Source organism: Anolis carolinensis, chromosome 4 (assembly GCF_035594765.1).
Source record: "Anolis carolinensis isolate JA03-04 chromosome 4, rAnoCar3.1.pri, whole genome shotgun sequence".
Classification (NCBI taxonomy): domain Eukaryota; kingdom Metazoa; phylum Chordata; class Lepidosauria; order Squamata; family Dactyloidae; genus Anolis; species Anolis carolinensis.
The window spans coordinates 156,399,237-156,424,174 of record NC_085844.1 but is presented as its reverse complement, the minus strand read 5'-3'; the positions used below and the strand labels follow the sequence as shown (position 1 = coordinate 156,424,174).

The 24,938-nt window shown below is 38.2% G+C and overlaps 1 protein-coding gene across 5 annotated transcripts in view; it reads right to left on the bottom strand.

The window, feature by feature from the left end:
* Nucleotides 1-4,535: 4,535 nt before the first annotated feature.
* lpar3 (lysophosphatidic acid receptor 3) overlaps nucleotides 4,536-24,938 on the bottom strand; it is a 48,136-nt gene continuing 27,733 nt past the window's right edge. For all 5 annotated transcript variants that reach the window (XM_062978075.1, XM_062978076.1, XM_062978074.1 and 2 more), the window contains one exon: nucleotides 4,536-8,105. In XM_062978075.1, the coding sequence (XP_062834145.1) occupies nucleotides 7,774-8,105 (332 nt within the window). In that variant the 3' untranslated portion in view covers nucleotides 4,536-7,773. The remainder of the gene's footprint in view (nucleotides 8,106-24,938) is intronic.

Sequence of the window (24,938 nt, the reverse complement as noted above, 5' to 3'; positions counted from 1 at the left end):
AGGGCCCTTCTACACTTCCACATATAAAATCCAGATCATCTGATTAAATGGCCATGTATAGAATCATAGAATCATAGAAGAATAGAGTTGGAAGAGACCTCATGGACCATCCAGTCCAACCCCCTGCCAAGAAGCAGGAAATCGCATTCAAAGCACTCCCGACAGATGGCCACAGCCTCTGCTTAAAAGCCTCCAAAGAAGGAGCCTCCACCACAGTCCGGGGCAGAGAGTTCCACTGTCGAACAGCTCTCACAGTGAGGAAGTTTTTCCTGATGTTCAGGTGGAATCTCCTTTCCTGTAGTTTGAAGCCATTGTTCCACGTCCTAGTCTGCAGGGCAGCAGCAAACAAGCTTGCTCCCTCCTCCCTATGACTTCCCCTCACATATTTGTACATGGCTATCATGTCTCCTCTCAGCCTTCTCTTCTGCAGGCTAAACATGCCCAGTTCTTTAAGCCGCTCCTCATAGGGCTTGTTCTCCAGACCCTTAATCATTTTAGATGCCCTCCTCAGGACGCTTTCCAGCTTGTCAACATCTCCCTTCAATTGCGGTGCCCAGAATTGGACACAGTATTCCAGATGTGGTCTGACCAAGGCAGAATAGAGGGGTAGCATGACTTCTCTGGATCTAGAATCTATACCCCTATTGATGCAGGCCAAAACCCCATTGGCTTTTTTCGCCACCGCATCACATTGTAGGCTCATGTTTCACTTGTTGTCCACAAGGACTCCAAGATCTTTTTCACACGTACTGCTGTCGAGCCAGGCGTCCCCCATTCTGTATCTTTGCATTTCATTTTTTTTCTGCCTAAGTGAAGTATCTTGCATTTGTCCCTGTTGAACTTCATTTTGTTAGTTTCGGCCCATCTCTCTAGTCTGTCAAGATCGTTTTGAATTCTGCTCCTGTCTTCTGGAGTGTTAGCTATCCCTCCCAGTTTGGTGTCGTCTGCAAACTTCATGATCATGCCTTCTAACCCTTCGTCTAAGTCGTTAATAAAGATGTTGAACAGAACCGGGCCCAGGACGGAACCCTGCAGCACTCCACTCATCACTTCTTTCCAAGATGAAGATGACGCATTGGTGAGCACCCTTTGGGTTCGTTCACTTAGCCAATTACAGATCCACCTAACCGTAGTTTTGTCTAGCCCACATTTTACTAGTTTGTTTGCCAGAAGGTCATGGGGGACTTTGTCGAAGGCCTTACTGAAATCCAGGTACGCTACATCCATGGCGTTCCCTGTATTGACCCAGCTTGTAACTCTATCGAAAAAAGAGATCAGATTAGTCTGGCATGACTTGCTTTTGGTAAATCCGTGTTGACTATTAGCAATGACTACATTTGTTTCTAAGTGTTTGCAGACCACTTCCTTAATTATCTTTTCCAGAATCTTGCCTGGTAGACCCAGATAATCCAGTTCAAAGCAGATAACGTGGATTGCCTGCTTTGATAATCTAGATTATATGGCAGTGTTGAAGGGGCCTCAGAGGAAGGCAAAGGCAACCTCTTTTGATAGGATCCTCCTGGCATCAGTGTACCACAAAGACTAACGCAGGCAAAAGAATCCAAGTGTCCATTCCCCACTATTTTTTCCTGATATAATTTGGAGAGCATCCCAAAGAGGAAGTGACAAATGTTGAGAAATACACCTACGCATCTCGGTCACGAATAAACAAGCCATTGGGTTGTTTTCTGAAGCGTATATCAGCTTGCAGCCACACACACTGTGGCGATATACTCATATACTCGTAAATAAATCACACTGATAAGTTTGACAGAGGTTGTATATGTGCTCAGCACTGCAGACTTCACATACCACTATGAAAAGTGATTTTCAGAGGATTGTGACACCACCTCTCCTGAAACCTGTCAAGCCTGCAGAATTGGAATTGTTTTTTTAAAGGTGATTTTTAAAAACCTGTTTGTTCCATCAGGCTTTATTGCTTACTATACATTTGCACTTATGAGTTTAATCTACATTCTTTACAAAGCAACGCTTGCTGATAGAGCAATGGGATACATTAAAAATGTGTTTAAGGCCTATAATGCTCACCATGGCTATATATCCCATAACAATAAATCCAGCTCTGATAAAGTTCAAAAGGAACTGATTCAATTGGAAAACCCAAATGTGACCGTCAATAGAAAAGCCAATAGTAATAATGGTAGGCGAAGTGAGGGAGGAGAAGGTACGAATATACCTAGACCCAAGAATCCAAAACAAGGCTCTGTTGGTGGAATATTTCAAATTGCCAGCAGCAGAAATCCACAGAGAATTTGGGTAAAAAAAACTAGCTGCAATCTTAGATATAAGTACTTTATTCTGATTTCAGCTGAATAGAAATGTTCTGGGCTGTATATAGTCAGGACACCAAGGGTGAGAAACATCTGGTCTTCCAAACAGTTTAGGCTGGATCTACACTGCCCTATTTCCCAGGATCTGATCCCAGATTATCTTCTTATCCCAGATTATTTGACAGTGTGGACTCATATAATTCAGTTTAAAGCAGATAATCTGGGATCAGATCCTGGGATATAGGGCAGTGTAGATCCAGCCGTAGACTTTAGCAATTTCCAGCCAGCATGGCTAATATTAAGAATCTTCATAGTTGCAGCCCAAAACATCTGGAAGGCCAAAGACATCCCCTACTGCAGTATACCTTTTAGCAGATTTTCCAAGATCATCTCATATACCCAGGAGGTTTATGAAGGAGTCATCCAATTTGTGAGCATGAAAAAACTAAACCGCCATACAAATAATATAAGATGGGAAAGGAAAATACTGGAAAAATTGACCAAGTTAAAAAATGCAGTAATTGAACATTCAAAATTTGCACTCAGAAATCAAGCAAAGGGTAATAACCATAGGAGTGTTAAACATTTGTGCAATTGAGAATATGTCAGCACTGTCGCTTTCCATCGAAATTGCCATCCTTTGTTAATTCACTCTTTAAATGGGATGCCTAGAAGACATTTATTTATTTATTTATCTATTTATTTATTTATTTACAGTATTTATATTCCGCCCTTCTCACCCCGAAGGGGACTCAGGGTGGATCACATTACACATATAAGGCAAACATTCAATGCCTTAACATAGAACAAAGACAAAGACAAACGCAGGCTCCGAGCTGGCCTCGAACTCATGACCTCTTGGTCAGAGTGATTTGTTGCAGCTGGCTGCAGCTGGCTGCTCACCAGCCTGCGCCACAGCCCGGAACTCATAAATGTATTACACTCTGGTATTTTTGGTGTTGTCCTCCTCTGGTTTTTTGGATCTCATAGGTAGCCCTTCCACTCTCCTAGTAATAAAATGCAAAATTAGCACCAGATTGTCTAGTGTGCAGAGGTTTTTAAAGGCTCTTGTAGCTGTAATTAAATGTTTCCTGTTTATTGTTAGAAAATACTTTATTGCTTCCTAATGAGTGTGCAGGAAAGGTTAATAGTATACTACAAATTGGTCATGCAATAGTCTCTCAGTTGCTCCAGTGTCATTTCCACCCACAAAGAAAAATGACACTGGAGCACCTGAGAGGCTGTTGCCTCTTTAATAACGGAAGCAACAAAATTATGACTTTTTGGCTGTTTCAAAAAAGAAAAGTGTTTCAGATGCTGAGGTGCCTGTGTCTATATTGAGCCATGATATTTGGCAGGGATGGCTGGTGGACCTATTGCAGCTGGGAGGCAAATCTACTCCCAGGGTAGGTCTCCATTATAGAATTGATGCTATGGAATCACAGGAGTTATAGTTTTACAAGGTCTTTAGCCTTCTTTGCCAAAGAGTGGTGGTGCCTCGCCAAACTGGAAATCCCATAGCATTGAGTCATAGCCATTTAAGCAGTGTCAAACTGCATTAATTCTACAGTGTAGATGCACCCCGAGTTTTACAGCTGTTCCAAGCTGTGCGAGAGCTCTCTCAGGCCTCTTCTATACTGCCAGATAAAATCCAGACTATTTGCTTTGAACAGGATTATATGGCAATAGTGTAGATTCAGATTTGTTGTTTATTTGTTCAGTAGCTTCCGACTCTTTGTGACCGCATGGACCAGTCTACGCCAGAGTTCCTTATCAGCGTCGCCGCCTCCAGTTCCTTCAAGGTCAAGCCAGTCACTTCAAGGATACCATCCATCCATCCTGCCCTTGGTCGGCCCCTCTTCCTTTTTCCTTCCATTTCCCCCAGCATCCTTATCTTCCTACCCAATGAAAAATAATGGAGCAGTAGACTCAGATAATCCAGTTCAAAGCAGATAATATGGATTTGGTAATCTGCTTTGATAATCTGGACTATATGGCAGTGTAAAAGGGCCGTAGTGACAAACCTCTGTTAAGATCAAGGCCCAACAACCTGGGTGATACCCATACAACACAGGTCTGCTTTCCCTACTAGAGCAACAACTCCTTTGGCCATCTCTGCATAGCAGGAAGAGATCTTGTGATGAAATAAGGAAACTTAAGAACCAAAGAGTTCAGGGAGGGAAGCAGTTCTTGGGAGCACCAGTGATGAACAGAAACCCATTTAGAGATCAGTCATTCTAAGAATTATGCAGTGTTAAATAAAGTTTATTTGTTCCACTCTGGAATCTCCTGTGGCATTATTTTACAAAATCGACAACAGCAAATATTACAATAATAGTCATTGCAGGATACGCAATGGCACATGACTAGCATGCTTCAGTCTTGCGTTTATAGAGGTACCATCACAGGGAACAAAACACTCACACCATTTCAAAATATAACCAACTGGTATAAGGATTAGTATATGTTCCTTTTTCTAGAAAATCAAAGTTTGCTCATTAGATTCATTGAAAAAGCACTTTTTGAAAACAGGGCTTCAAATTAGCAACAGTTTTGGGTTATCAGGGCCTAGCCAAGATGATTTGCTGCCTGAGGAAAAGGACAAGGTGGTGTGTGCATATGTGCACACACAGAACATCCGTTTTCATGTACATAAGTTGAAGGCAGCAATTTAGGGTCCTTCCACACAGCCATATAACCCAGAATATCAAGGCAGAAAATCCCACATTTGCTTTGAACTGGGTTGCCTGAGTCCACACTGCTATATATTTCAGTTCAAAGCAGATAATGTGGGATTTTAATCAGCTGTGTGGAAGGGGTCTTAGTTTAGGTGGTGAAGGCCAAGTCAGGTAGCCATTGTGCCCTACAGTAGTGCTTCTTGAGTCAGGAGGGAATGGGATCAAAGGGACACATAGAAGGATTTGAGGGAGAGTAAAACTATGGGACTAACTTATTGAGAGACAGAGAAGATTTCTGCTATTCTATTATTAGCAAAACAAACTTACAGAACATTGGTGTATCGTGAACATTAGTAAAGCAAGATAATTCATCCTTTGCTAGCTGGGCTCAGAAGATCTCGCATCAAATTTTGATCAGATTCTCAATGCCATGTGCCTTGGAAATGCTTTTCTGCCAGTTGCAACTGCCATTTTCATTGAACACAGAATGTCAGTTGTATCACACCTGGTTCACAAATGTTTATGTAGAATTATCCCAGAAGATCTAAGCAGGCCTGGAATCTTGTTTGTCTTTCATATGGAATATATACACGAATAGAAAGTAGTATATCCAAATCTCTGTCTCTCCCTCAATTTCCATCTACTCATGTAAGGTTAAACTAGATAATGGGTTTAGCATGATTTTGAGAGCTCCCCTAAAGTAGCAAAAGATTCTGTATAGGATAATTATCTATCCTATTTTGCATTCAGTACGCTTTGTTTAGTCCTCTGTCACTGGAAAGTAAACATGGACTTAGTTTACAAACCTGAATGTTAAGGCAGACATCTCTGAGGAAATCCCATTGTGGGTGGGAAAATTGTTGATTGCGTAAATACGTATTCCCCCCAATGCCTGGCTTGACCCTTACTTTTCCCAAACCTAGACAATGCACAATCTAAAACATTCATGCAGTTGAATAAATAAACACGCACACATTTTTTAAAATGATACATCTCTCCTACAGAAGCATCAGATTGCTGTCTTATTTTCTAGAAGTATTTGAGGCCAAAATCTCAGGGTCTAGTTAAAACACACCACTGAGTCACTTAAAACCAGGCCATGTTTTCTATTTAATTATAGGTACCACTACCATTGTGAGCAGTTTTTTTAAAAGCTCTACTACAGCATGTTAAAAGGGGGTTTGTTTGATGCAAGCTAGTGCTTAAAACGTACTTCCCTGGGTGCCTATTATTAATTTTTAAAACAATGATTTCGAGTAACACAATTAGCAGAGGTTTTCTTAGTCACTTTCTTCCAGAAGAGGTCCACTGTCTGAATATGATCCTCAACGTCAAACAAAACATTTAATAAGACATTAGACCATCGCACAAAATAGACTCCTGATCTCACACACAGTCCACAGACGGTAAAACCACTTTTAAAACACAGTGTGAAAATTAATCTATACAAATGAATTAGGATTTCAAAACAAATAAACATACATATATTGGAATACAATTATGTACAATTTCATGTACTTGCCGATGTCCTTTCAGATTTCAAAAAGCTGAGAGGAAGCTGAACCCATAAGACACAAGTGCACAAATACCTCGACACAGGGGTTTTTTGTTTGTTTGTTTGTTTGTTTGGTTTTTTTTGGTCTTAACATCAACCACATGCTTTTATAAAATTCACACTTTTTGAAAGCCCAGTTTTTCAGGATTTCAGCACTGCTAACTGAACTTTCAGTGGTCTTCCACTGGCAACAGATAAGATTAAAGGTTTGAAAAGATGCCACCCTCAACCTGCAAAGTCAGCCCTTCAATGGAAGTGGAAGGAGATGATTTAGAAGAGCAAATGTCCACGAATATTAACAAACCACCAAAGTCTCAGATGTGTGGGATGATTTGGCAGACAGGGAGCTCACCACATGCTCTTACTTTACTTAAGATGTTTATTGTACTCCCCTTTCCCTCCAGAAGGAATCTGGCTTGCCTAGAAACCATTACACTGGGAAAAATGATGCATACAAACAAGACAAAGTTAGGTTTTATAACACTCACTTACGTCCTGGAAAACACTTATTGAAAAGTTCAATTGTGGGTGCATGCACACTGTACACTGCAGGGGATTAAACAGCCTGATTCCACCAAGTTCAGAGCAGACATTGAACTACAATTCAGGGCATTCATTTGGGAATCTTTCCACTTTGGCAATATGAGACAGTCTTCTAAGGAAGCATGCATGGGACCAGATGGCAATTCTGGCTTGGCTCTCAACAAGTTAACTATGTTTGATGAAGATGGAACCTCCACTCCTATTAATGTAAAGAAGCTGACTGAACTACCAACTGGGAAATGGGGAAAGAGCTAGATATGAGGATAATAGACCACGTTAGAGGTGAGAAATGTCCCCCAAAGAACACCTGGAAAGCTCAGGAAGAATAGTCAAGGGAATGCTGCTGTCAATATCCACAACATATCCCTGATATTTGTTACATGGTTTGTCCTGCTGGACTATACTACTTTACACAGCAAGCATGGGATTGGGCTTTCTCTGCACTTAAAGAAGCACTGTAGAATAAAAACACTCGTTCTTTTTTTTTCATCCTTTCAAGTGCATTTTTTCATAGCTAGTAATTATTTACAAATACGTCAGGTAACCCTTTGATTTGGGTTTTGGTTCACAGAATATAGTCTTCTAAGTGTTCCAACGTTAAGAGTTGGGGTCAATGGATCTCAACCAGTTCAGAGCTCATTCCCCTTGCTGACATTGCACCCCACTCTCTGCTGTAGTTCACCATTTCAAGAGAAACAAGGTTCACTCAGGCATTTTCTTTGCTTGTGATAATTCCTTGGCCAATGCCATTTTCAAAATATTGGCTGGAGGAATCTGTGCTCCTGTTGAAGACTGTGGAGGGGATCCTGGAAGACCGGCGCTCTTGGTTTCTGTCCTCGAAAGAGCAGCAGATCATACGTCTCATAGTACTTGACATTTCATCATCTTTAAAAGAGTAAATGATTGGATTCATAACCGAATTCAGCAGAGCCAGGAGAAGAAACCACCTTTTCACATTCTGAACCTCACAATGAGTGCAATTCAAGCCATCGAGAAGGAGAACGACAAGACCAGGAGTCCAACATACAACGAATGCACCTGTCAAGAGGAGGAGAAAAAAATAAAACAAAAAGTTCAGGGTTAGGTAAGTACCAATTTTTGAAAAAGTATAGCAAGAGAATGGAAAGGCCAAGTTAGCCTGGGAATGCAAGCACAGCAAATGTGAGGGTTCTAGGTGTAAATGATGTCCAGTTTTTTCCTATCTGTAGTGCATCCTTCCTAATCTGAAATCCTCAATCCCAAGAACAGTCAGGAAGGGTCCCAATCTACCTTTGAGCTTCGTCCTTCAAAATTCTCTGAGTGTGTTCACAAAGGAGCCCCCAGTGGTGCAACAGGTTAAACCACTGAGCTGATGAACTTGCTGACTGAAAGATCAGCAGTCCAAATCTGGGGAGCAGGGTGGGCTCCCACTATTAGTCCCAGCTTCTGCCAACCTAGCAGATTGAAAACATGCAAATGTGAAAAGATCAATAGGTACCGCTCTGGCAGGAAGGTAATTGTGCTCCATGCAGTCATGCCTGCCACGTGACCTTGGAGGTGTCTATGGACAATGCCAGCTCTTCGGCTTAGAAATGGAGATGAACACCAATCCTCTAAGTCAGACACAACTAGACTTAATGTCAGAGGAAAATCAACCACACAAAGCTAGTCTCATATTTAATCCCTTCAGACCAGTGTAGTAAATTGCAACAAAGTATATTTTGTTAATTGACTATCTTTATATAATGTACAATTTGCAAGACACACAAATCCAAAGCAAACATTGCCATTACAGTTGACTTGTTGCATCTGCAAAAGTTTGGTTCCAAGAGTATGTATACAAAAATCACAGACAATCACACCACAATGTATTAAATGGTGGCAACGTGAATTTGCACTCTTCAGCATCTATACATTCATGTTGCCACCATTAATAATATGGGTAACAATCACCCACGGTCTCTAGAAATCGCAGATCTGGACGGCCCACTGTGTTACACATGTGTGGAAGACTGAAACTAGAATTGCACTGAAACTGTAAAATGTACAGTATGTGTGTGAGAGAGAGAATTTCCATGGCTTATATTAAAAAGAGAAAAGATTCTAATCAGAGGGGATGAAAGTGAAGGCAGACTCCTGGGAAATGGTCAAATAATGCCAAAGTCGGAAGAGGAATAATGTCTTGGAAGAGGTGCTGGGTAGGCAACCTCCAGTTCTGTTTGATAAGGTTTTAGCACAAATGAATGTTGCAATTCCAAAATAGTTCCCAAGGTGTGAAAGAAATCCCAATCCCAATAGCATTTTAGAAACAATGGTTTTATAATGAGAGAAGGCACTGGTATGAGAAACTCCTAAAAGGCAGCAGCTAGCAAATACGATAAATACTTTTAGAAAACTGTTAAATTGTGCCTCTCTCATATTACCCTATGCCAACATTGCCAGTTCGTCATTCTTCTTTGCTTCTTACTGCACAAGAGGGGAAAGAGAAACCACTGACAACCAGCATGTGCTTAGCTCAAGCCACAATTGCTGCCTAGTTCATAAAAATAGAAAAATTATAGCTCTGTATAGAAGGCCATCTATACAAGATACACAGAGAAGGAAGTACTGCTTGCTCCCTCCAAGGCTTACACTTTGGAAATATCCCCCCCTCCCCTACCACCACCACCACCCATCTTATACTCTACAAATAAATATTTCAGTAAGCCCACCCGTGTAAATGAAAAAGAACTCTTGTGGCAGCCTGGGTATCCCCTGACAAGACTAAATTTAAAAATAAAGGATTAAAACCAATTCCTGGAGTTCAGTTTTCCAGGTAAGACCATAAATCTTCCTGGATCAAACCAAGTTTAACATGTTCCTCCCTGCTCAACCTATAAGTAGGTTGAAAAGTTGCTTTAAAGGAAGGATAGAATGACATGCTGAAATCACCCACAACTGAAGAAGGTACCATTTTATCACATTTGATCTGCGGCATTCATGTGCCAATAGTGCCTCAGGTCACATTATGCATCATTTTCTCCAGACCAAAAAGATTTACTTTCTTACTATCAGAACCAGATGAAACAGTGCTACTATTTCACAAACACTGTATTACCAGGGGTCCTTACAGAGTTACGACAATATGATTCTGTTTGAATTGCCATGTCTACATCCTATGGAAATCTGGAATTTGTATTTTAGAGAGGGTACTTAGAAATCTCTGCTAAATAATTTCAGCGCAATGGTCCTGCAATTTAGGTTCTCCAGAAGTTTTGGACTTCAGTATTATTGATGGCTGGCCAATCTGGATGGGGCTTAAAAGTCTGAAACATCTGGAGGACTAAAGTTTGAAAACCAAACCACAATCCCTAGGATTTCAAAACATGAAGCCATGGTAGTTAAAGTGGCATCATAGTGCAATGATTGTGCAGGATGAAAAGGCTGTTGTAATCACGTGGCGACTGAAAGACATTTAACTCTATCCACAGTAGTTCAAAATAAGGAAAATGGTCTTACTGTCTTAACACACTAGAGCAGTGGTTCTCAACCAGTGGGCTGTGGCCCAGTAGTGGGCCATGAGAACAAAAATCTGGTCTGTGAACCTCCTTCCTCTTTATTCATTTTATTTATTTTATTTCTGCTCCTTTCCACAGAGCTGACCATTGCATTGGAATAGACCACATCAGCTCTAGATTATTAAATATGGTTTTTCGTGGGTGAGCAGATGCCGACTACTGGATGGCATATGTTCTGTATCAGAAACTAGAGCTGATGAGGTCTATCCAATGCAATTTTCTGAATCAGCACCACATATAACCAAACCAAATCTAAAGTTGACCCTTTTGGTACTAATGTTGGAGAGTGGTCCCTGGTCAAAGTGGCGCCTGGTCAAAAAAGGTTGGGAACCACTGCACTAGAGCATGAATCCACTTTAAAACTGGTTTCTGCCTCCTGCAGAATTCTGGGGCTTGTAGTTTGGTGAGGCCCAGGACCTATCTGGCTGAGCTGTTTAAAGCCCCCTCCCTAAAGTGGATTTAAAGTGGATCCAAGCTCTAGTGTGATGAGGTCCCTACACCTAGAACCTGTAAAAGACTGTGTGTAAGAGAGTGGGTTTTTTTTTTTTACAAATCCCCAAGTGAGCATGGAATACTGACCTGGGACCACAGGTCAAATTATTTGTACTTTAAGCTCAATATTATTTGCTTTGACTGGCAGCATCTTTCCAGGAGCCTTAGACAAACAAAAGCCTTTCTCTTCATAGTTGCTTGAGATCCTTTTCACAGGAAAATCCAGGAAATAAAGCCAGGATTAAGGGCAAACAAGTATGTTTTCCAACACTTTGCCATTACTGTACTGTGTTCCACATGATTCAACTCGAAACCAGCTGCCTTACTTTACCCAATAGTGGGCTAGATATTACAATGAAGATGATGATTTTGGACTTCTATGTGCCAAATGTGTGTTCTGCCAAAGAGTAGTAGTATTAGTATTAGTAGTATTAGTATCCAGTAGTATTTTCTCTGTAGTCTATCTCAGTTTCACCTGCTAACAAAAATCCCCCTTCATGTGTTTAACTTTTCTCGCCAATGAGTTTTCTGGATCCAATAATTAGTTCCTAGAATCATAGAATAATAGAATCATAGAGTTGGAAGAGACCTCATAGGCCATCCAGTCCAACCCCCTGCCAAGAAGAAGGAAACCGCATTCAAAGCACCCCCGACAGATGGCCATCCAGCCTCTGCTTAAAAGCCTCCAAGAAGGAGCCTGTATTCAATACATTCTCAATCACTTTCAAAAATGTTTTAAAGCAGCTCCTTTGTACAACACCCATCTGTGAAAGCTATGCAAATATACAGAGGGAGGAAAGGAGACGGGAACTTTGAAAAGTTCATATGTAGGCATGTTAGGACAGACTTACTCAAGCACACTTCACTTTAGCAGACCTGAAATCAAGTGCTGGCTTGCCTGGAGTGCCATACTCTTTCCTTTCAAAAGCCTGTTTTCTGCCTAGGAGGCTTCTGCACACAACATGAGAAGAAATGTTTTGCTCCATTAAACAAAGGATTCACTAGAGTCTCGGGAAGTTGTTTTTTTGTGCATTGTTCACAGAATGCCTTAGTTAGTAACCTGTGAAAGCTCAGTTGGTCTCTGTAAGAGCAGAAAACCAAAAAATTTACAGTTGCTCCTGTAACAAACCAGGCATGAATGTCAAGCAAAGGGCAGGATTCTACCAAAGCAATGCATACAAATATATTCCCTTACACATGTAGTTACACTTTGTCCTCTGTTGTATCCAGTTCACAGCCACAGAAATAATGTTCAGCAAAAGTAGCCACTGTATTTACTAGGCTTGTTGTGAATATATGGTGATTATTTACAATAGGCCAAGTAAGTACAATGGTTACTTTTGCTGATTTACCACTTGATTCACTGGAATTTCAGACAGCCTGAACTGTTCAACTGCAAATGAGCATTCCACATTATGCAATGGAAGAATACAGCAAGCAAGCAAATTAATGGGTACATCAATTCGCATCCTATTCAGTTATTATCATGTCATGAATACGTGGTTCTTTAGGGTATATTTCAGAGAAAGGCACTGGCAAAATCATCTCTAACTATTCGTTGTCCAAGAAAATCCTAATAATAATAGGCAGTTTGAAGGTACATACATACCCATACAGATGCATCTGCCTTATGCCAGCACAAGCCACTTATATGGTCATTGTGCATGAAAGGACCAGAAGTCCCTTCAACCTACCTTTTCAAGCAGAACAACACAGTGGGAGATGAATGGGGGTGTCTATTAAACAGGTATCTGTGCTTAAAATGTAGGTTTTGGGTCATGTTTATATCCATAGCTAGATGTTCCAGCACAGGAGCTCAGGCACAATAAGTTGCACAGGTGTCAATTGGCAATAAAGGTCACTTACTATGAAGTCTTGGCTCTGCATTTTCCTCTCCTTTGATTTATTTCCCCGTTTATAGGTTTTCCCAATAGTGTAGATACCTCCATTTGTATTAGTTTTGGGTGGAGCATAATAAACCCCCTAGAGGCCAGCCTTAGTTGGTCTATTCCATTTGCCTGCACAGAGCTCTCTTGCTTGACTCCTTTTCTTTCTGCAGCAGAGCTACAGTGATTAAGAGGCTTGGGCATCGTCTGATAATCCTAGGCCCAAGCAATCCAAAACAGGTATCCTTAGCACTAAACTCTGCTTTCAGCATTATTAATATACCACCAGTCCAAGAGACAACAGAAGCTTTTGGTCAGCCTAAGCTTCACAAAGTAAAAGATTGAGATAGTTTATAAGCACCAACTTGTAAACCATCGCTTTGCATCAGAGGCAGAAGACTTTTAAGGACTCCAGAGAGAGGACTGCAACCAGCAAAATCTCCTTTTGTAATGTATTGTTTTAAGCTATTTTATAATAGTTCTGGGTGGAGTTAACCCTTTATTCATCTTATTTTGAGTAAATGTATTTTGGTTATCTTTTCACCTTGCCTAAAGTGTCTCTGTATGTTAAGGGTCTTGATCTTAACAGAAAGTATACAGATACCACCACCACCACCCCCCACCACCACTCCCCACCCCCAGTAAAGCCAGACACTGTAGTTTTCCCAAAGGCTCGAGCATGCCATCACACTTATCTTGAAACTCCACTGGTGTATATTTATACAATTTGGATAAGGGATACTAAACCTGTACCTTTTTCATAGCTGACTTTTGAACACACCGCCCAGGAAAGCTAAACTGCCTCCATCCCTGCTGTCTTTCGAGAAGCCACCTTCCAGTTCCTGAGGAAGGGTGTCATTACTAATGGTGTGGAGATTTCTTAAATTGTTTTTAACTGTGCCCTTGATTTAATTCTAATCTTTGTTCTCTTCTTATTTTAATAGCTTTTTTAATTCACTATTTCTATAAGAAGTTCCACATTTGGAACTTTATAGACCTGAAAAGACTTATAGACTTTCGTATGAGTAAATCCCTTGGAATTTAAAAGGATTTACTTATAAATAGATGACTATAGGATTGCAATAAATGTATAGGCTTTTATCGTTTTGGTAGATTATTTCATTACCATGGATTGTTATCACACTAAGTAAACAGTGCCAATGTTGCCAATGAAAAGTTGGTTTATACTCATTCGTTGGTTTGTTGTTGTAATACTGGGTTACAGTGGAGTTTGGTTCCAGGACTCAAAATATATGAATGCTCAAGTCTCATTACATGAAGTGGCATAGTAACATCTCATCTCTTATAGAAAATGGAGAACAAGTCAAACAAGAGAGCCTGAAGATCTGTAAAATGGCAAGAGGTTACTGTGGGATATACATATCAGTATAACAAACAATGTTTGCATTTTTGGATTTCCCCCCCCTGATTATTTTTAAACCACGGTTGGGTGAAACAGATAGGTGACAGTATATCATATCCTCCAGTATGTCACAGACGAAAACTGGCACATGTGGTCAAGCAACATCAAAATATGGTCAAGATGGGAAAGTTATTAATAAGGAAGAACACATATACTAGGAGACATTGCAGTAGAATCATAGAGTTGGAAGAGACTTCATGGGCCATCCAGTCCAAGCTCCTGCCAAGAAGCAGGAAAATCAGATTCAAAGCACCCCCAACAGATGGCCATTAAGTAGATTGATTTTTGTCTGAATTTACTGGAAAGGAAAACATCCAATGTCCACTACATCCTCTCCCCAGTTAATTCCATTTTCTTGGTAATTTGAATGCGATTTCCTGCTTCTCGGCAGGGGGTTGGTCTGGATGGCCCATAAGGTCTCTTCCAATTCTATGGTTCTATTATTCTTTTGCACTTAGTTCACATCCCTATGGAAAAGGGGAACCATTTTATAAGCAGCTAAAATGGAATGAGAGAGGATTCCTTTCCAAATCAGGGCAGTTGAGGATATATCATTTTGATCTATTTATTGCTTAGATCAGGAGTGGTCTTCTACATGTTGCTATAGATGTCCAAATTCCAACAGCATAAGCAACGGTAAAGAATACTGGGACCTGCAGTCAGCAACACCTTGAGGCTCTTATGACTTCCACCCCAGTTAATATCTATCATTTGTACAACTACCCTCTTTTGGTAGTCCTGAATCTCTTTCTTTTAAAGAGAAATGTTCTTCCATGATTCAGAAAGTTGGCATTTTTATTATAAAATGTTACATTAGCAGAACTGGATATGGGTAGTTGCCCAAGATTATCTAAATTTCTCCACCAGCTTGTACCTTGGTTGGGTTATATATCTGTTATTACCCAAAAAGAAAAGAAAAATGCTAATTTCCATTGGTGCTAAAATCTGATATCTTTTGTTTAAAAGGTACAAAACACACCGGCCTCTTGTTTTCATTCTTTCAATGGGACATAAAGAACATAATGGCCAACAAAATAAAACCATTTTGGCTTGTTTTCTTGGAAACTGGAAAGATAACATGAACATTGGCACTAGCCAAACTGAAACATTCACCAGCCAGGCAGCATGAATCAACCAATGGCTGACAAGAAGAAAACAAATCATTTCAAATAGAAAGGTGGGCAATAGAGCACTTAGGATAAATGAAGGGTGTTGTGATTAAATGCGTAGATCCAGAGTGGAAAGAGTAATTTAAAAATACAGCTAGATAGTAATCTCCAAACATAATAGAAGAAGGAATTAGAAATATTTGAGCAGCAATTGGAGTGACGTCTAACCTGAACAAAAATGCAGGTGCCCTCCCAAACAAATTATTAGATTGTAAACTGCTGCAAATCCTACCCACTTTTATCAAACTTAGTGGAAACCCTGCCATCACGCTTACTATGAATGGAATAAAGTCCCACCCATATATCATAGCAAGCAACCCTTCTTTTCCCACCAAAAGCCAATGAAGCAGACATAAAAGAAACAGTGTGATTATATGCATTCAAGATTTACCTGGAGGCATTTTGTAATTCTTGTTAGCAGTGCTTATTTGAGCAAGGCTGTCTTATCAGGTACCCATTGTACTTGCTCTTTAACTCGGGTATTTTAAGAATAAAGCAATAAAAACCAACTGTCCTTATATGAATGAAGTTTTCAGAAATAAGGTTGAAACAACTTTCTTCTAACAGATAAGACTCCTTTCTAATGACCACAGAAGTCCAACAACTGATATTTTCTACCTTCCTGACTATTCATGAAAATATATTCACTTATTGAATACCTGCTTATTCCATAGTTGTTATGAGATTTAAAACACTGCTGAGAAAAACAGGCCTGTTTGGAGTCCTGGTACTCATGGTATAATTTCAAGATTGAAACTACATTATAGTCAGAGTAGTTTAACTTCACTGAACTTAATCATACAATGCAGTTCCAAACTGTGCTATATGGCAGCATAGATGGGAGCCTGAAATCTTGGATTTAAATCCAATTACTAATCCTAGATGGAGCCTGAAATCTTGGGTTTATATCCAATTGCTAATCCTAGCTAGAGTAGATGCACTGAATCAATTGTATTTATATAAATATATTTTTTTTAAAATAATCTTTATTAAGTTTTCCATTTACATATTAAAATATAGATATAAGATAATAAGCATAATTAAATAGTGAGATAGAAAAAAGAAAAAGGGGAAAAAAGAGGAAGAAAAAAAAAAGAAAGAAAAAAAAGAAAGAGAAAAAAAAAAGAATAGAGAATATATATAAAATAAATTGGACTTCTGGGCATCTTCCTGGAGATTTCCTTCCTTTTCATTCTTCAATCTTTTCCTTGTTTCATATCGTTTCTCTGGAGTCCTTCCTTCCCGTCCTTCTTCCATTCATGATGGGAGGTTTTCTTTTTCTTTTCTTTTTCATCTTCTGTTTTTTGATATTTCCCTTCTTAGTTTTCATTTTATCCTGACTTCCTTTGCTTCTTATGCTATCTTTGTTTTTGTTTATTTATTTTATCTATTTATTTATTTATTTATTTTATTTTATATATGTCTCTTGTCTTTCCATTTTTATTCTGTGGTCTTGCTATTTTATTTATTTTTATATTTATTTTGAATGTTTTATCTTTCCTTCTAGGTATTTTGTTACATTGTCCCAATTTGTTTCTTTTATCGGATTTCCCTTACTTTTTGATAGAAGGAAAGTGAGCCTATCCATATTTTTTATATCTTGTTTTTTTTTCAACCATTCTTCTTCTTTAGGGATTTCAGGATTCTTCCAAATCCTCGCGTAGCATATCCTTGCTGCCGTCGTTAGCAGAAATAATAATTTATCTTTATTTTTTTCTAGTTTTTGTTCCGTTATTCCTAGTAACCATATTTCCGGTTTCATTGGCAGTTTTATCTCTAATATCTTTTCTATGTCTCCCCTAATTTTCTTCCAATATATCTTGGCTTTTTCACATCCCCACCACATATGGTAGTATGTGCCCTCAATCTTCTCACACTTCCAACAATTTTTTTTTACGTTTTTATAACATTTTCCTAATTTTTGTGGTGTCATGTGCCATCTATAGGCCATCTTAATCCAATTCTCCTTTAGATCTGTTGCATAGCTATATTTCAGTTTCTCCCTCCAGATTCCTTCCCATTCTTCTTTCCTAATCTTCCTGCCTATATTTTCATTCCATCTGGTCATATATGATTTTTCCTCCTCTTTTTCTGTTTCCCATTCTATTAATTTTTTATAAATTTTTGTTATTATTTTTCTGTCTGTTTGTGTTATTTTTTCCCAAAATGTATTTTGCTCCTCAAAACCTACTTGTTTGTCTGTCTTAAAATGTTCTTTTACCTGCCATATCTGATACCAGGAAATCTTTTTATTTATTTCTCTCAGTTCCTGTTGGGGTCTCATTTCCCATTCTCCATTCTGTTTTACTAATAATTCTTTATAATTTGGCCAGTTGTGCCATCCCAGTAGTCTTCTCTGCGATGCTTCTAGGGGAGAAACCCATAAAGGCGTTTTGTCATATAATTTCTTTTTGTATTTTTCCCAAATTTTAAGAATTGCTGAGCGTATAAAATGATTATTAAATTCTTTCTCAATTTTGGATTTCCCATACCATAGGTATGCGTGCCAACCCAATCTTAAATTTATTCCTTCCAAATTTAGCAATTTATTATTTTCTAATTTTGTCCAATCTCGTACCCACATTAAAGCCGATGCTTCAAAATAAAGTTTTAAGTCTGGTGTCGCTAGACCACCCCTGTTCTTTTTCTGGATCATATATTTCAGCTTTATTCTCGGTTTCTTTTTTTGCCATATGAATTTCATTATGTCCCTATTCCACTCTTTAAGGGTCTTTTGGTTTCTAATTATCGGCAGATTCTGAAATAAGAATATCATTTTTGGTAAAATACTCATTTTTATACATGCTATTCTGCCTAACAGTGAAAGTTTTAGCTTCCCCCAAATCTCCATTTCCTTCTTCATCTCTTTCCACTTTGTTAGATAGTTATTTTCAAGTAGCTGAGAGTTTTTCTGGGTTATAATTATTCCTAGATATTTTATTTTGGTGGCGATTTGGATATTCCATTTTTTCATTAACGTTTCTTGTTCCTTCTTTGTTATATTTTTGGTAATTGCTTTCGTTTTTTCCAAATTTATTTTAAATCCTGCTACTGCTCCGAATTCTCTTATTATCTCTAGCCATTTTCCTAGTTTTGTGTCCGGGTCTTCTATTACACATATAATATCATCCGCGAAGGCTCTGATTTTGTATTCATAATTCTGTATTTTTGCTCCTTTCAGTTCCTCTTCCTCCCTTATTCTATTTAATAGTATCTCCAGTGTTAAAATGAATATTAATGGTGATAAGGGGCAGCCTTGCCTAGTTCCTTTCTCTATATTTATATCTTTCGTTTCTCGGTCGTTAATTAGTATTTTTGCCTTTTGTGAGGTGTATATTGCTTCAATTGTATTTTGGAAATAATAACCTATATCCATTTCCCTTATTAATAATTTGAAAAAGGACCAATTTACATTGTCGAAAGCTTTCTCAGCGTCGAGGGCCAGTAAAAGAACTTTTTTTTGATTTTTTATTTCATAATATTCAATCAAGTCAATGATGGTTCTTACATTTTCTCTTTGGTGTCTATTGGGCAAAAACCCCGTTTGTTCTTCTTTTATCCAATTTTTTAAAAAGTTTTTAAATCTTTCCGCTATTATATTGCTAAAAATTTTATAATCCAAATTTAATAGTGAAATTGGCCTGTAATTTTTAATTTTTTCTGGGTCCGAATTTTCTTTATGTATTGTACATATGTTTGCTTGTTTCCATGTTTCCGGCATTTTTGCAATTTCTCTGATCCTATTCATAATTTTTTTCAAGTATGGTATTAGCTCTTGGCCGAAGGTTTTATAATATACTGCTGTTAGCCCATCTGGGCCTGGGGCCTTATTAGGTTTCAAATTTTGTATTGCCTTCTTTATCTCCTGCTCTGTAATTTCCCTATTTAGTTCCTCTCTTTGTTTTTCTGAGATTTTGGTCACTTTTCTCTCTTCTATGTATTTCATTATTTTCTCCTCATCTATTTGTTCTTTTTGGTAGAGTGTTTCGTAAAACTTTTGGAATTGGGTTTTTATGTCTTCCTCCTTTGTATATATTTTGTCCCCTTCTTTTATTTTTGTTACATATTTACTTTCCTTTCTTTCCTTAATTCTATTAGACATCCATCTTCCCGGTTTATTTGCGTTTTGAAAGAAATCTTGCTTTATAAATTTCAGTTTATTAGCCCTTTCCTCCATTATCAAATATTCCCTTTGTTTTTGTAAGATTTCTATGTTCCTCTGGGTATCCTTGTTTCTTGGGTTTGATTTTGACCTAATTTCTTCCTTTTTTATTTCTTCAATTATCTTGTTCATTTTTTTTAATCTTTCCTTCTTTTTAATTGCTTTTTGTTGGATAAATCTCCCTCTTACTACTACTTTGCTTGCCTCCCACAATGTAAATAAGTCTATCTCTGTTGTGTCATTTATCTCGAAATATTCTTGTATTACTTTCCTTATTCTTTCAATATCTTCCTCTTTCTTCAATAAATTTTCATCTAACCTCCACTTCCATTCTTTTTTATTGTAGAATATCTCTAGTTCTAATGGGCAGTGGTCTGAATCTAACCTTGGCAATATCACTGTTTTTCTTATTTTTGGTATTAAGGACTTTGACACCCACGCCATATCGATTCTCGACCAGCTTTGATGTCTGGTCGAGAAAAAAGTAAAATCCCTTACTCCTTCATGTTTTATTCTCCAACTATCCTGAATGTTTAGTTCCTTCATCATGTTCATCATTGTTTTTGGTAAATTTCCTATATTATTTTTACTTTTCCCTTTCTTCGCTACTTTACTCCTATCTATTTCCCCCTCTACTACACCATTGAAATCTCCTATTAATACTAAATGTTCATATTCTTGATCATTAATACTGCCTTTTAGTTTTTCTGTAAATGCTGACTTTGCTCCGTTAGGTGCATATATGTTACATATTAATATATCTATTCCCTGAATCGTTATTTTTACTCCTATGAATCTACCCTCCTCATCCTTAAAAGCTAATTTAGCTGGTATTCTCCTTTCTACATACATCACTACCCCCTTTTTTTTTTCTAATGCCGAGGCATAAAAGCATTGTCCCAGTTTTTTTTCCTCCAGATATTTAACGTGTTTTTGGTTTATGTGGGTCTCTTGTAGAGCAATAATTTGATATCTTTTTTTCTTTAGCTCATTAAATACTTTATTCCTTTTTGTTGCCGAATTTAGTCCGTTAATATTGTTTGAATAAATTTTAAGTTCACTCATATTTATCTTCGTCCTTATCACCCACTGCTTCTGTCTCGTCCTCTTCCTCCTCTTCTTCTCTCATTCTATCCTCTTGTTCCTCTTCCACCTGTCTTTCTTCCACTTTTCCTAAATTCGTAAGTTCCATGTTTCCCCTTAGGTTCAGTCTGCATTCTTTTATGTCCAAATCATCTTTTTCGGGTGACTCTATAGGTTGTCTCTTTGGTTTTTTCTTCTCTTTTTGTTTCCTTTCAGATTCTTCATCCTTCTCCTTTCTTATTGTGTTGTAAAATTCTCGGGCTCTTTCTTCTGTTGTGATCCAATACCTTTGACCTTTATACGTTGTCATTAATCCTTCTTCTCTTTCCCACCTGTATCTCGCCTTCTGTTGCTTCAATTCTTCTGTCAGGAAGGTATATTTTTTCCTTCTATTTATTATTGTATTTGGTACTTCCTTCAATATCGCTATTTTTGTCTCTTTGTAGAATATCTGTTTTTTGTTATTTATTCTCAATATTTCATCTCTTGCAATTTTCTTTGTAAGGTGTACTATCACGTCTCTCGGGGTTTTGTTTCTTCTTGAGAAATTTGTGTTGATCCTGTACGTTCTGTCCATTTGTGCTTGTATCTCCTGTTCGGAGCAGTCCAGAAGTTTCATTAGTATCTCTATTACTTTCTCTCTTATGTTTTCTCCTGGCTCTTCCGGTATATTTCTCATTCTTAATTGATGTTCCAATTCTCTTGCCTCCATGGCTTCTTGTTTTGCGTTTATTTTTTCATTTTTTCTCTCTAGTTCTTTTAGTTTATATTGGGTCTTTTCTTGAGTTATCTTTAGTTCTTTCTTTTCATTTTTCAGATCCTTTATTTCCTGTTGTAATGTTGTAATCTCACTCTTCATTATCCCCAATTCTTCTTTAATCTCCTTTTTAAAATCCGACATTTGTTCCTGTTGAATTTTCTGGTATACGTCTTGCTTCTCCTGAATTTTCTGAATCTCTCTCATCATGTCTTTCATCATATCCTTCAGGTTCATTTCCTCATTCAGGGATGGTCTTCTGATCGCACCTCTTGAGTCTTTTATTTCTCTGTCTGATTTAAATTTAAATGTTGCCATCTTGTTCTCTGAGTATTTTTATTTATTTTTTTCTTCAAATGTTCTTTTCGTGCTAGTAATAATTAATTTGAATATCAATAGGGTTAGTTAGGCAAAATTTCCACTCGTGTATGCTTTCTTATATAGTTGCTTATTCTGTCAATCCGCCCCTATAAGTCTTCCCTCTTTTTGGTAGTTTCACATTAGTCATACAGTTCCCCAAGTTACCTATTATACTTTCCTCACCTTCCTCCACTTACTTGTGTCTTTATATCTCTTTGTATCTCTTTATTATTGGTCTTTCTTTCTTTCCTCTGTTTCCCCTTGGGGGACCTTTGTCTTTACTATCTTGCCGTTTCTTTTGGGGAATTCCCAACACCTATTTCTATTATTTATTTAAGCTTTAGTCTTTCCTTAGTCTCTCCTTCTTCCCTACCCAGAATTTTTTTTTTTCTTCCACTTTACCTTTCGGAGATTCACCTTCTCCGCTTCTCCCTTTCTCCCTTTTTTTTCCTCCTCTCAATCCTGCTGGCGTTTCCTGCCTCTCCTTTGTGGGTTTCTTCTGTTCTTTCCTTTTGCTTCCGCCCTTTCTGTCTCCCCCTCGTCTAAGCTTCTTCTGCCCTTCTTCACGTCACGTCCTTTCCCCCTCCTTTCTCTCGCGTGGTTTCCCTTCTGCGTTATTTCCGGTTTCTTCCAACGGGGCTTTCCGCTGCAGCTCACTTTGTTTACAAGAAGGAGGGCTCTTATCTTATCTTCCCCCAAGGTCAGTACTCCGCCATCTTCCTAGCTTTGATTTGTTGTTTATTTTAGCCTTTTTAATCCTTAGCCTTCGCCTTAGCTTGGCCTTTAAATCTTTTCTTCCCTTTCCCTTCCGATCCTTAATATTAATTAGTATTTATATAAATATTAAATCACCATTAATAATTGATTCAATCAGTCTATTTAAATGGAATGAGCAACTGGACTTGGACCCTTGGCTTATGCAGAAAAAGGCTAGCTCAGTTGAACAACTACTGAATCCTGAAGTCAAATAATAACAACAACAACAACTACTACTACTACTACTACTTTATTTTTGTACCCCGCCTCCATCTCCCCACAGGGACTCAGGGCAGCTAACATGGGGCCAAGCCCAAATTTCCACATTGTACAAGATAAAATACAATTCACAATAAAACAAACATCATTGACATTTAACACAAATTAAACCACCATTTTAAACAATAATATAATGGCAAATAGAACTGCCAAATAAAAACAATACTGCAGTTAAAATAGTAAAAGGCTGGGTGGTGGTGCAAGGAGTGCATGATTAAAACCTGATGAGGTAGATAAAGTGCCGTAATATAAGAGGGAAATTTGGGGTAGGATAAACAAAGTCAAAAGGATGAAATCTAGAGCACAACACAAATTTCTTTTAATGATCAACATCTAACAAATACATCTTTTTTATCTTTCATAAAAGTGAATGGCTGCCATTCTACTCTACACATGAAAAAGCAGGCCAAGGATGTGCCCATCACAATGGGAAGGGGATGTTTTGACAACTAGGAGCCTGAGGAAGGTGAGAGATGGGAAAGTGAAATGTAGCAAAGTACATCTATATTAAAATGAAGGAACTGGATGAAGGTATAAGATCCTCAAGTATGTAAATATCACATAGAATACCAAAGGAAGGATCATCCATGCCATAGTATTTTTGTCTGAGGAAATATTCGGGTTGAGTAATCCCTTATCCAGAGTACTCAAATCTCAAATACAAAATAGCCTGCTTGAATGACTGAGATAGCAACATCTTTGCTTTCTGACGGTTCAATGTAACCAAATTTTGTTTCATACGCAAAATAATTTTAAAATATTGTGTATAGATACATTCAAGTTATTTATAAGGGACATGTAAAATATAAAGTTATTTCATGTTTAGACTTCATTATGTATGCATATGCAAATACAAGTATTTCAAAAATCAAAAATCCCAAACACTTTAGATACCAAGCATTTTGGCTAAGGCATTCTGAACCTGTACTTAGTATAGAAAAGTTTGTGCTACCAACCTTATTATCTCAAGGCGCATCCAGACCGGGCACAAAATATGTGCTCTCCCAGATATTAGCGGGGGCCATACAGATGCCGCCCATGAAATCACGAATGTTTTTGCCACAAAGCAGGAAAACTCTGCTTTGTAGCAAATTAATTTGTTAGTGGGTTTGTTCAGAAATCTACTGGGAAGGTGTGTGGCAAACCCACTATGGCTGCGGTCTGTACTGGCCAATGCAGTTCAAAGCAAATATCATAGGTTATTCTGCCTTGATATTCTGAGTTATATGACTGTGTGGAAGGGCCCTTAGATGAAGCCTCTGAAATATAGATTGGTGGAGCAGCTATATATATACTTAGGGGCCATTCTGTCTGTCTAGAAAACCATAGCTTTTCATGCCACTGCTAAGTATGTTGTTCTTCTGTGCCTTCAAGTTATTTCCAGGCTATGGCAACCCTGAGGAGAACCTATCACAGGCCTTTCTTGGCAGGATTTGTTTTGAAGAGGTTTGCTGTTGCCTTCCCCTGAGGCTAGGAGACTTGGACTTGCTCCAAGTCATCCAGTTGGTTTTGTGGCTGAGTGGGGATTTGAATCCCGATCTCCAGAGTCCAACACTCAAGTCAATATACCCTGCATACTCTCTGTATTATTAGTAGTGTTTCCTTAATTTAAGGAAATATTTTAACTGGGATTATGCTGGTTCTGGCATCTATAGCATTTCTCCCAGGATAACAAACAGGCAAGAATAATAAGAAACAGAAATGTACATTGAGCTAGAAGAGAAGTAGGGAAGAACTGGTAGGATTTTAATCTCCAAGGACACTCTTAATGGTTTTGTTTTACCTTACAGATCCTGACGAATTGGGAACATTAGAACCTGCTGTGTACCAAGTTAAAATACTGACCTAAGACGTATTGAATTCCCACCACGAAATAAAGAAAATAGGACATAGGAAAATGGATCTAAAGGACCATTTCCTGACCTATTTACTGTATGTATTTATTTTCTAGAACTTCTGGAAGAACCT